Here is a 12,821-nt window from a genome sequence, read left to right as displayed (position 1 = left end):
CCTGAATTGATGATGATGATACAATTAGGTAACATATTGCATTTAGGTCTTGTTCGGTACACGGGCCTGCAGGCGTGCGGCGCGTCGCGTTCCTCGCGCGACCTATTTGGCCGCCGGGCTATCAGACCACTACAGATGGGGTCTAGTTGGGCTGATGTCGATTCGGAGCTGCTATAACTTTGCTACCTAGCGGGTTAGAGGTACTCCGGCTCGAAAAGCAGAAGTAGGAACGGGGTGGTTTTAAGTAGGTTTTGCTCAGTGTTATTGTCTTGCATCGTTTTGATTCCCAAACTGGTAACGAAGCTTTGAGATATTTTCCAAATAACTTATGACTTTTTCCGCTCTGGAGAGACAGGTCACTAATAATCTGATTTAATATCTTAATAATCTCATTGCCCCAATAGATCATGAGAATGAGCGTGTTCATCTTTCTACAGTTAACTTAAACATACTTTTATTATGACGATCTAATGACTCAGTTAGGTACACAATGAGAGGTACGAAGTTAAATTGAGTGAATTGAAATAAAATTGTTAGTAATATTTATTGTAGGCGTTAATTAATGAACTTAAAAATATTTCTGTAGCTGTTATTTGCGGTTACATAGCCTTGACGAAATAAATCATGAATGACATGGCTTTAAAATATAAGGTGCTCTAAATGTATCTGCCACGGCTTTAAGGGAGTTAGTGTTGTGTTTGAAGATTACAATAGTGAATTTCGTACCTCGGACTAGTTAATTCAATATGAAAACATAAAAAAGTTAAATAACATTGACTCTACTCTGCATGAAGTGGTTCACAAATACGCACGATGCGTCGCTTCGTCAATGAAAACGATTGATAGCAATTATTTTCATTGACGAAGTAACAGAGACGGTGAAAGAGATAGTTTTTTTTATGAAAAGGAATACTCATAATCCATAATTTATATTTACTATTGTAATCTTCGAACACAACACTACCTCCCATTAAAGCTGTGGCAGATACTTTAAGAGCACCTTATATATTATTCTACAATCTACTTGGAAATGGGTTATGTATTCTAGTTTTAGGGGAGTTGTAATCGTCATTGATATATTTATTTGGCCCAGAACAACATGAGGTCCGGAATTAGAGCAAGCACTTTTTGAGTGTGAGGGAGAGTGCTGACAGAAAATAATTGTTTTGCTTTCTAAATATAAGTCATGCGTGGTTATGAGTCGATGTCCCTTTTTCCTTAACGACAGGTACTTATAGAAATACATACTACCTATTGGACTTCTTACCGCAAACTACATACCTATATGGGTAATGTATAATGTCGAATTATTTTATGTTTACTTGTTTTTATTTAGTTTCACCTGTTATGTTTGTATTGTCATCAAATTTGGTTTTCAGACTAATCTTTTTAGTCCTGCAAATCGTCGCCGCCCATGGACATTGACATTCCCGATCACATCCCGATCCCGCCCATGGACATTCCCCATCAAACCACCCAGGTTTAGTAGGAATCGGGGATTGGGAAGGGAGTTAATTAGGCCTCTGGTAACATCACTTACACGACGAAACATAACGCAAGCGTTGTTTCACTTTTATTATACTAGTTGTATAATAATCGACTTCCAAAAATGAGGTTTTTAAATAAAGTACTTAGTGGTTATAGATTACAAATACAAACTTCGAATATGTGTATAGTCTAGTTTTAAATATAGAGACGTGTTCTTTAATATTTATGTCAATAAAGGAAAAATAATAATAAGAAACCATTTGTTATCTAATTTCAAATGTGTCAAGGTTGAGAGTGGCTTGAAAACAGATGCGTTTGAAAATTAAAGATCTATTCATCAATAAATGCATTGCCATCTGGTACCACCACCCACTTATAATAGGTTTTACGAATATTTTTTGCTCAACTATAAATAATTTTAGAACAAAATTGCAAATAGAATCTGACCTAGATTAGAATACATGTTTCATATTTGTTATTTAGTATAACACGAGGAGATTCCTTCCAGTTTTATGCTAATTCTCGTTGTTGCCAGGTACTATTGTAAAACTAAGTTTATTGACATATGGACACCCACGCCTTTATTTTTGTATATTCTAAAATTAGGATACTCGTTTTTTGAACCTGTAGCTCTGAGACCTAAAAATAAATATCTTAAAATAAAAATATATCTCAGTCAAGGAAGTGGAACTATAAAAAGCATTTCTAAAGAACATGATGACTTCTTTAAAATGAGTGCATCTATCATATATAATACTAGGAAGATCGGAAATAAATTAGTGTGGGTCAATGGCGTCAGTCTTACAACAAACAACAGGAAAATATAGGTACAATGAACTATTAATGTATTAAAATATTTCGTCTATTGTTGTACATCTCACTCTAGCATGTAACACAAACAAAATTAGGCTCAACGATAATAATCTTAGAGCTCTAATTAAGATAGAGACACATTTCAAAATCCCCATAGACATATCTACTTGGACAGATGCCATAAATACCCGAATAGTAACGAGTAATATAATTTTAAATACTAGAGATGTTCCCAGAAATATTATTAACATAAGCGAGATGAACAGGACAAAATGTAAAGTAATCTAAGCGTAAAGTGAATAGTGGCGTGAATCATGCGGCCATACGAGACGTGGCGGAGCAAGCGATGTAAGCGATATTAACATTAATTAAGGTTATGATATAAACGAAACGAATGCCAACAGAAAGCTCTATGCGTACAGTTTATTTTTTCATTCATATAAAATGACAAATACGCTCGTCCGACTCACTAACACAGATAAGAAGACAAAATACAATCAATTTTATACTTTATGCACCAGGGTATAGGATCGAAAACCCCTTGCAAGCTTTCGATAATCTTGTGCATGGGGTTATAGTAAACATCGACGCCGGCGCAGCTATAGTCAGTCAGTCGTTGATCACTGTTGAGAGCGGGCAGTTATTGAAAGTCACGCGCGCGGCGACTCGCGCGCACATTGCGAACGAAATACGATTTACGAATTATTAACTTGTGGTGTCCCACTGGGGAATATCTTGGGTCCAGTGTTTTTCGATAAAATATCGAACATTGTTTTGATTTATTTGTGTGTTTATGTGCAAGTGTTACGTGGTCCATTGTAACTATTGATGCTGACATGCATGGTGAGTACATTTTGAAATTCTTACACACGATGCGTTTCAATGAGTCCCATTGTTTAGGCACGGTCTTTTTTATTCTCGTTTGTTTGTATCAACACTTTCATCTGCATTGTTTATTTTCTAGTTTATCAGTCTACTAATTAAAGTGCAGTGAATAATAAAACGGTTGTTATGGGTTCTTTTATGTTTTTTGTGGAATGTGATTTTTATGGCTCAGTGCATTAGTCGGGATTCGAACTAGGCTTATACCGCAGTAATCGTTGTAGTAAAAACATTTGTTTGTTTGTGTTTATAGCTGACTCATGCATTTGTATGTTTCCATAGGAAGGTGAAGTAATGTTCGATTGGATCACTTGTTATGAAATTTACATTTCTGGTTGATTTATGCTGTTTCACTTGAAATCAATCGCTGGTATCTGCGATCCTATCTTTCAGATTGTTTGTATAATTCGTATTAGTGTCAAGTGGATGATAAATGTTGTATACACGGTAACACTCGAGAGTTAATATTAGCCGTACTTGTGAACCGATGATAATCAGGCAACATGTTCTGGTTCCTCCTAATTTTTTAAAATCGCGGTGTTCCTTTGTTACAAGTCAACAAAAGAATTTGTTTCTTTTGACGTCACAGAGGCTCTATTCATTATCCTTATTGGTATTGGTTAGTCTATTATTTGAACCATTCTTTTCGTCTTAAGATAAAAGTTGCCTAACCTTTTTAAATTGATTAAAATAATTATTCACGTTTTTTTTTCTAAAACTATTACTCATATTTTGAGGGGCGAAAATTTTGACCTATGTCTAACATACCAACTGTTTTTACACATTACGGCATGCAATAATGTATTGAGTATTGAGTAAAATCATCCAATAACTTCTCCTGCCTTGGGCAAGACAAGAGGGTGTGTCAGACTCATACAAACTAAAAACCACCCCGTTCCTACTTTTGCTTTTCGAGCCGGAGCCCCAGTGACCCGCTAGATAGTCCGCAGCTCCGGATCAGGCAAAACTATTACTATTACTCTGGTTTTTATTTTAGATCTAGATAACAGTAACGTGATAGCTATCAGACATAATCTAAGTGGTCGTAAACGTTGGTATTATCTTAAAACACATTCATACATCGACAGTTGATAAAGACATAAATATTTGCACTTTCTTCGACAAAATTAAAACCTTTTCCATCTATCGTATCATTGCTAATCTGACCGATTTCACTTCCTTGCGCCGACCCTATGTAAACGTCAATGTAGGACACCGTGATTATAAATTATCAATAATCATCATTTAAGTGGCTTGTGCACATTTTCTAGTCCTAAATTACCTCGTAAAAATATCTTCAGTTTTATGTACATTCTTTAGAATTTATTTTGCATAATTATCTGACTAATTGATTCTCAATAAGCTTTCAAGAGCATATTTTATTATTGTAATCCTTTTAAGAGGTCAATGAATGCTTGCTTAAATATTATTTAATGGGGAGTTAAATATTAATTCATGTATAGTTTCTCTCACTATGGCCTTTTCACTAAAAGACTTTTATTTTCGAAAATTTCTCAGTAGTAGCACGGTGTCTGGAATTGTGCCCCGTATATGGCAATAGGCTCACCCTATATTACATGGGACTTATAAAACAATTGATGAAAAGTGGGTGTACATTCTACAGTGGCATTACGTGCCGTAATGTGCATCTCTGCCTACCCCGTCGGGGATTAAAAGGCGTGACGTTGAATAAATTGCAGTATTCACCTCATCAGTACCAGACACATCGTTATCATGCTGTCCAGAATCAGAATCGTAAATGTCGGTGACGTTTTCATAGTGATTTACTGTCGAGTGATATGCTTGGTCAATTTGCTCCTTGATATCTGGGTCGGGTATTTATTCAACTGTAATTGTTCTCAGTTCACACACTGATACTGTATCATTCATTTCTTGTTACATCACGTCTATTGTCTCGTTTGTTACGTTTGGTTTTTGGATTGTTATCTTTTGTTTTTGTTTTGTTTGCATCGTCTTTTAAAATGAGGATTATCTAGTTGATTTTTTTTTGCATTGTTTTGTTGATAATTTTTTATCCAGATGTGTCTTGAAACTTTGATCAGACAGCGATACAGGTGTTGTGTCTGTTTTAAAACTGTTATTGTCAAGTGTAGTGATATTTATTTTTTGTTTAGAAATTGTATCAGTATTTTGATATTATTATGTTATCGGCTTATTCACATAACTGTTTGACGAGGAATTAGAATAGTTTCAAGCCCTACAAGAGGCTCATATTCATGAGCATTAAATATTTACATGAGCAAGCCGATAGCAAAATAATTGATTATAATGATAGTTTGTTTCACGGAAATTTATAATAAAAAGTATTTTGATAGACTAGCAAACCGCAATTTTTTTTTGTTTTGATTCAAATAACCGTAAATTAATATTACGGGTAATATTACGGGTCGTAATGTGCATCTAGCTCTGCGTACTCTTCGAGGATAAAAGGCGTGACGTTGCCTATAACATATGTACCTAACTAGTAAAATGTAAAATGGTATATTTGCTATATCCAACATGTACGTGTAATTACTAATAACACTTTACCTCTGAAGCATTTTATAAACTTTCCTTTTAATTTAATACGAATAATTTTCCTTTATTTGGTATTTTGGAACAAAACATCGATATTTTGGAGCTGCTTACTACCTAGCGGGTTTTCTGGGGCTACGGGTCGAAAAGCAGGAGTAGGATGGTTTTTGTCAGTAAGAGTCTGACACTCCCTCTCGGATCGGCCAAGGCGGGAGAAGTGATTGGATGATTTTCCCCCTTCAAAAATAGATATTAAGTAAGTTCTTAGCATCCGAAGTTTATAATTTCGGTGATTTAATTTTAGAGTGAAAGGGTTAATTGGGCCTCCGGTAACCTCACTCACACAACGCAAGCGTTGTTTCACGTCGGTTTTCTGTGGTATCACTCCGGTCGAGCCGGCCCATTCGTGCCAAAGCATGGCTCTCCTACACTTAGTTAGCTCTTACGATAGCTTTGGAAAAATCAAATTCCTCCTCTTGCTTTGCAGTCACATTATCAACCATAATTTTGACCTGATGTCAATTTTATTAATATCTATCTCTGTATAGTCATTTACGTCATAATTTGTAGGTTAAACATTATTATTTTACAACAACGCAAACCGATATTTATAGACAAAATGTTACCATAGAATATTAAATTAAATCATAGTGACATACTTATTTATAGGGCCTACATACCTAACTGTATTCTGCTTCATCACGCAAATTATGACATTAACACCATAACAATAGAATTGACTATTGTTTGAAAGAAGATTAGCGAAGACTATACTTTGGTTCTTAATTTAAAATCTGGTTCGCGGGTACATTTTGACATTTTAAAAGTCGTGAAAATCAGGGTGGCCATGGATGGGAATTATAGTTACTATTTTCAACTTTATCGCTTTTGGAATAGAGATGAAATTCTATTGAGTTAATTTAACTGTCTAATATTGAACTACTTACGTCTATTGTGATTGGTCAAATCAGTGTGTACTACTTCGTGTAATTGGTTAAATCAGTTTGTAAAAGAAAATGAAATATTGCCTGTTTCTAATAAATGTCAAATTGTTAAATTGTTAATAGGCGCAAATTGCTAGTCGTCATTTCTTGACACCATTTGTGTCTAATAATATAGAATTGGCTAGGAAGAAAGCAAGTCTTGCTTTTGATTCGCGAGTAACTTATTTCAATAAAAATACGGACTTAAACGAAATCTGTAATCGTGTTATGTATTGCAAAGCTGTTATTAAATCCAATTTATAAGATAATAGCTTTTGCCAGTGACTTCGCCCGCCTTCCTGCTTATGTGTTATTTCAGACCATGATTATACACCTGTCCCAAATTTCATTTTCAATCCCTGACAGTCAGCCATAGTTGGTTGACGTGAAGGACCGTTAGCAAACAAAAGGTTAAACAGTACCAACTTTCGCATTTATAATTACCTATAGTAGGACTGGGGAAAAGTCATATGCTCAATTACGGCTTCGCTTAACCCTTAGACCGCCACGGTCGGTTATAACCGACACACAAAACTACTTATATGTACTTAAAAAAATATATTTTCTTGTTAGCTATGGTCGACAGTGACAGTTCAAGCCATAGTTTGTTTGTCGGTTATAGCCGACCGTAGCGGTGCAATGTCTAAACGTTAAATGAAATCCTGTCATACTATGTAATATTAAATTACACTATATACATACATACATAAGTAGAGACAACGGAAGCTATTTGAGACAACGGAACGCCAATTGCTATAAGAATCTATACTAATATGTATAAAAATTGAAGAGTTTGTTGTGATTGTTTGTTCTGTTTGTTTGTTTGAACGCGCTAATCTCCAGAACCGATTTGACGTCCGATTTGAATAATTCGTTTTACTGTTGAATAGTTAGCATTTATCGAGGAAGGCTATAGGCTATAAAACATCACGCTATGTACCAATAGGAGTCAAGCAGGGCAGGTGAAACCGCGCGGATGCAGTCTAGTCTTTCATAAGACATTAATTACCTATGTATATGAAATCGAAAGTCAAAAAAATAGAACACAATCACTTGTCCTTTCTCAGTTTCTATCAAATATTAGTTTGGCCTAGTGGTAGCGTGTCACCGGTTTGTGTGTGCACTGTGTCTAAACGCGCCCACTGTGCAGGAGAAATCCTTCCGTAGACTGGTGTGTCACCAGTCTTACTAAGTAAATATAAATACACTTTCTACTATTTACCTATTTGTGGGTTTTTGCTAATTCTATTTGGATTAGGTGTTTTGATAATTAGAATTTGAATTTGAAGGTCATCTGTGTTTTAAAATTGACAGGTCATTGTTGTTTAGCTTCTTTGTATCTGCTGGATAAATATTTTACACGGGCTGGATAAATACTTCACATTGAGAGGGGATGATCGTTTTTTTTTTGGTGGGAGAAATTCATTCAGTGTCTTCTCCCGCCTTGAGTGAAACGAGAGGGAGTGTTAGAGTCTTACTGACTAAAAATCACCTCGTTCCTACTCGTGCTTTTCGAGCCGGAGCCCCATTAGACAAATTATTGGATAATGTTCTCCCCTCAAAAATGGTTTGTTATTTATATTCCTTTGACAACGTTAACGAAGCCACGGGTAGCGATAAAATAGTCCGTAACATAATCTATCCCTATATTAAATTTCAACCAAATCAGCACAGTCGTTTATGCACGATAATGTATCAAACATATAAACACTTTGGCATGAATACAAAATACAAACTTCCGTACATATTTACTTTGGCATAATATACAACACCATTTTAGTATTTATATACCTAAATATGTAATTCCACATCTCATGGGGACCGGAAAACCGCAGCGGTGTCAAAGTTCTATATTATTATTAAAATAACTGTAAGCGAGTCTGTGAGATATTCTTATATGTTTGTAGTTGTGACGTCAATTAGTTTTTTTATGGAAAAAGCCGGTAAACGAGCAGACGGATCACCTGATGGTAAGCAATCGACATCTGAAACACCAGAGGTGTTACAAGTGCGTTGCCGGCTTTTTGGGGGTTAGGAATTTAAGGGTTGTTGAGGAATCGGGGTTTGGGAAGGGTGTACCGTGAAATAGGGTATCCGTTAACCTCACTCACACAACAAAACAGAACGCAAGCGTTGTTTCACATCGGTTTTCTGTGAGGCCGTGGTATCACTCCGGTCGAGCCGGCCCATCCGTGCCGAAGCATGGCTCTTCCACACTTAGTTTAGTTTAGCTTAGTAAAATTCTCTTGCTTTGTAGTCTCATAATCAAGTTCTGTATTAAAACAACTGTAACTATAAGTCTGTGCGATATTCTTCCAATAATATGTGGTTGTGACGTCAATGCGCTCGAAATGTTTAGTGTAATGTTTGTTATTAGTTGTTTCATGTAAATTGTAGTTACTCCACAATTTAGGTGGATTACTCACACATAGTGTCGGTCGGTCGATTGTACCTACCTTTTATATAAGGTGTTCTAAAAGTATCTGCCACGGCTTTAATAACAAATATGGCTTTAGAACATTGTTACTAACAAATTATGGAAGAAATTCTGAAAATAAATTTGTTCGGCCTCATCTAGCTATTTGAAATATTGACGTGTAAAAGTGTTATTTTATAAGCTACTTACAGAAATAAATATCATTTATCATTTATTTGTGGGAGGTAGTGTTGTGTTTGAAGATTACAATAGTGAAGAAATTTCGTACCCCGGACCAGTTAATTCAATTTGAGAACAAAAAGAAGTTAAATAAACATTGCCTCTACTCTGCATAAAGTGGTTACCAAATACGTACGATGCGTCGCTTCTTCAATGAGAAACTACTGGTCCGATTTGTATAATTCTTTTTGTGTTGGATAGCCTATTTTTATCGAGAAAGGCTATAGGCTGTAAAACATCACGCTACAATCAACAGGAGCCGAGCAGATCTTGTGTAATCGCGCCGAAGTATCTTGTCATAATGTAAAAGGAATTTAGGTTTAGCCTTATAATAAAGTACTTTTATAACCTAAATAAACAGAGTCTAGACTTCAACGAGCATAGAACTAATTCCTTAATTTATTATTTTACTCCCAAAAATAATGGAAAGTTAATTTAATTTAGTCATTGTTTATAATCAGAACGATGTTATTACAAGTAAGGTTACGCTTCACATCAAGCTGATATAACCAGTATAATCTGACCGTCGAATGTGCAGAAAGGTCATACAAAGCGAGACTATGATAAACTGGTTATGTTTAGTATGATGTGTGACTGAGTACATAAGGTAATTACCTATGTACTTAGTGCTTATCTGTTTGTTGACATTATCTAGATTATGGTAGATGACTTATTTATAGGGAGATTCTTGAAAATATCTTGTTTTTAAACGAATTTTTAGGAAAATTATTTTGTTGACATAAATATTGTTTTAAGTTTGTTTTTGTTAAAGGTTTCCTAGTAATTTATTTTTAGGAATTTATCTGTTTAGATATGTATTGTTTATTTATGGAAATGAGTAGACAAATTACTGATTTTCAAGCTTACTGCGTTACTCAGAGACATTAAATGTTTACTTAAACTATTCCTTAATAAAGATTTTGTTCCAAAAACAATTGCTAAGGACTGGCTTAAGGAACCATTAATACATTGACTGCCAACAAAAATCTGTTGAAGGCAAATCCTCCGCTAGCGCCGGTCACTTTTGCCCCCCATGGCGTTTAATGTGTTAAATGACTCTGAGTATGACAGTAAGTTACTGGTCTGCTTATTTGTAGAAACCAGGTAAACATATAGAGAAGTGCATTATTAATAGCTATTTATAATTTGTTTATATCTATTTTCAGATTGATTACATGATTGTGAAAGGGCTCGTAAGATAATGATAAGTTTGTGGAAGTACTAGCTACTATCTCTTCATAGAACACTTATTTTTAAAGAGGTTTATAATACCTCCATAGGTATAGACTTTACTAGCTACTTCCGCGCGGTTTCACCCGCTCTACTCGGTTCCTATTAATTGTAGCGTGATGTTTTATAGCCTATATCCTTCCTCGATAAATGCGCTATCCAACACAAAAAGAATTATTCAAATCGGACCAGTAGCTCCGGAGCTAGTATAGATTGTCTCAAGTACAGATGATGGTATACAGAGAGATGCACATTAATTAATTATTATCATCATAATATCAGTTAGAAGACGTCCATTGCAGAACATAGGCCTTTCCTGGTGACTTCCTACAGCTAGGGAATGCAAATCTCGCGAGATAGGAGCTGAAGCGAGATTCATTGTTTTGTACTTTTTTTTTAATAATCATAATTTTTACAAATGTATGAAATTGATATTTGAACAGTTTTACCTATAGTTACGCGGACGACGTTGGCGGCAGAGGTTAGTTTATTTAATGAATTTGTAGTAGTTACTTCTACTTTGACGTACTTAACTATCAAACTACTTATATAAACTATTTAACTACGTAACTAACAAAAGAAAAAACTTTTTTATAAATTAGTATTTTCTTCTAATTTCAAAAAAAATCTTAGCAATCTCATTAATTTCGTGAAATCTCGTCCAAATTCGGAAAACAGTCATACTTGTAGTTGCCAGGTTTGGAACCCGCTATCATGGGAAGCAGGCGCCTTAACCCCCTTACCGCCACGACATTCGCACGGATAAGATAAGGAGTACGGAAGCATATTGTTCAGTAACCCGGCGCCGGCGCATTGCGTCAACGAATTTGCATTACAGTTTCTTAACGTAACCTATTTGCTAACTGTGAGGTTTGTTCAGACTCTATTTGTGATGTAATGTGTCCCTAAAAGTAGGTATAGGTGGCTAACTAATGGTGACTGTCTCTGTACTGAATTAATCTTTATTTTATTACCTGCATATTTAATGAAAACTTTTGCTGAGTAGGTATCTTTTCGAGTGTTATAAAGAAAAAGGTTTTGATTGTTTAGTCTCCTCGTTGAATAGTTTCTGAAACTAATGGCTTTGAAAAATTCTTTCCTCATTGGAGTTTTGGAATGTTTAATGTTTCAGAAACTTACTCCTTCACAAATGTATAGATACAGTTTTTTATGGTCATTAAAGTAAAGTCGGTAAAGGAGCAGACGGATCACCTGATCACGGTAAGCAATCGCTGTCGCCCATAGATACACCTAACACTAGAGGCGTTACAAGTGCGTTGCCGACCTTTTGGGTGTTAGGAATTTAAGGGCTGTTGGGGAATCGGGGATTGGCAAGATGGGAAAGGGTAACCTCACTCACACAATGAAACACAACACAAGCGTTGTTTCACGTCGGTTTTCTGTGAGTTTTATTCATATATTCTTATAATTAGAATCAGCAGACATAGGTTACGCAAAACGTTGCATATCAAGATAAAAAATGACTTTCAACCATCGCCCGTCTACCCAAGACATAAATGTCGAAATATACCAACACTATACTAGTTTTATTCTTCGGCGTTGTTTAGAATTCCAACCCAGTTTAGTTGAAAACATGAGTTATATGTCATAGCTTGTTATTAAACCGTTTCGGGAATTGGGTTAGTGCATTCCATTCTGAATTGGGTGCACTTATTTTGAGTAAAGGTGCAAGTACTTTACCGTGTGTATTCATCGAGCTATACATCACCAGTATAAACTGACCATTGAGTGTGAGGAAAGGTCTTACAAAGCGAGACCATTGTAAACTGGTTTTGTATTGTTTGATGTGAGTACATTAAACTAAATTTATGATTGGTGACGATTTAATCAAAATTTTATTGTGTTTAAGTAATGGAAATGCTTGTATAGTAGTGTAACGTTTGTTTTGTAATAAACTATGTTGTTGGTCATTCTACTAAATGTAGTAGGTATTTGTGGAGGTGAGATTTCAGAAACCAAACTTTTCGTGAGTTAGTTGTATTATGATCGGATCTATTGATATGCTTCTATATACACATTCTGAGGATGTATAATTTCTACAGATACGATTTAAACTACTTTTGAAATCGAAGGGGTGCTAAAAATCTGCTTAGCATTTTCAGGATTTGTGTAAATCGTGTTTTTGATATCAATAAAAATTATTATTAGCATCATTGTATGTATGTATGTATGTACTGTACTTATCATGCTAGATCGTAGTGAGTGATATAGGT

At 35.2% G+C, this 12,821-nt stretch overlaps 2 protein-coding genes across 3 annotated transcripts in view; one reads left to right on the top strand and one right to left on the bottom strand.

The window, feature by feature from the left end:
• LOC118279065 (uncharacterized) overlaps positions 1–12,821 on the bottom strand; it is a 595,270-nt gene that overhangs the window by 139,944 nt on the left and 442,505 nt on the right. Inside the window, exon 24 of one of the 2 annotated variants that reach the window (XM_050698333.1) lies at positions 5,951–5,965. The exons of the other annotated variant lie outside the window; for it this stretch is intronic. Coding sequence (XP_050554290.1) covers positions 5,958–5,965 — 8 coding nt within the window. The 3' untranslated portion in view covers positions 5,951–5,957. Of the gene's footprint in view, positions 1–5,950; positions 5,966–12,821 lie in introns of those variants that run through there. 2 annotated transcript variants of the gene reach the window in all.
• LOC118279231 (facilitated trehalose transporter Tret1-like) overlaps positions 2,901–12,821 on the top strand; it is a 118,615-nt gene continuing 108,694 nt past the window's right edge. Inside the window, exon 1 of the mRNA XM_035598823.2 lies at positions 2,901–3,144. The gene's annotated coding sequence lies outside the window, so the exon portion shown is untranslated. The remainder of the gene's footprint in view (positions 3,145–12,821) is intronic.

This window comes from Spodoptera frugiperda, chromosome 14 (genome assembly GCF_023101765.2).
Source record: "Spodoptera frugiperda isolate SF20-4 chromosome 14, AGI-APGP_CSIRO_Sfru_2.0, whole genome shotgun sequence".
Lineage (NCBI taxonomy): Eukaryota > Metazoa > Arthropoda > Insecta > Lepidoptera > Noctuidae > Spodoptera > Spodoptera frugiperda.
Note: the sequence above shows the minus strand (reverse complement) of the source record. Positions and strands in the feature narration are given on the sequence as shown.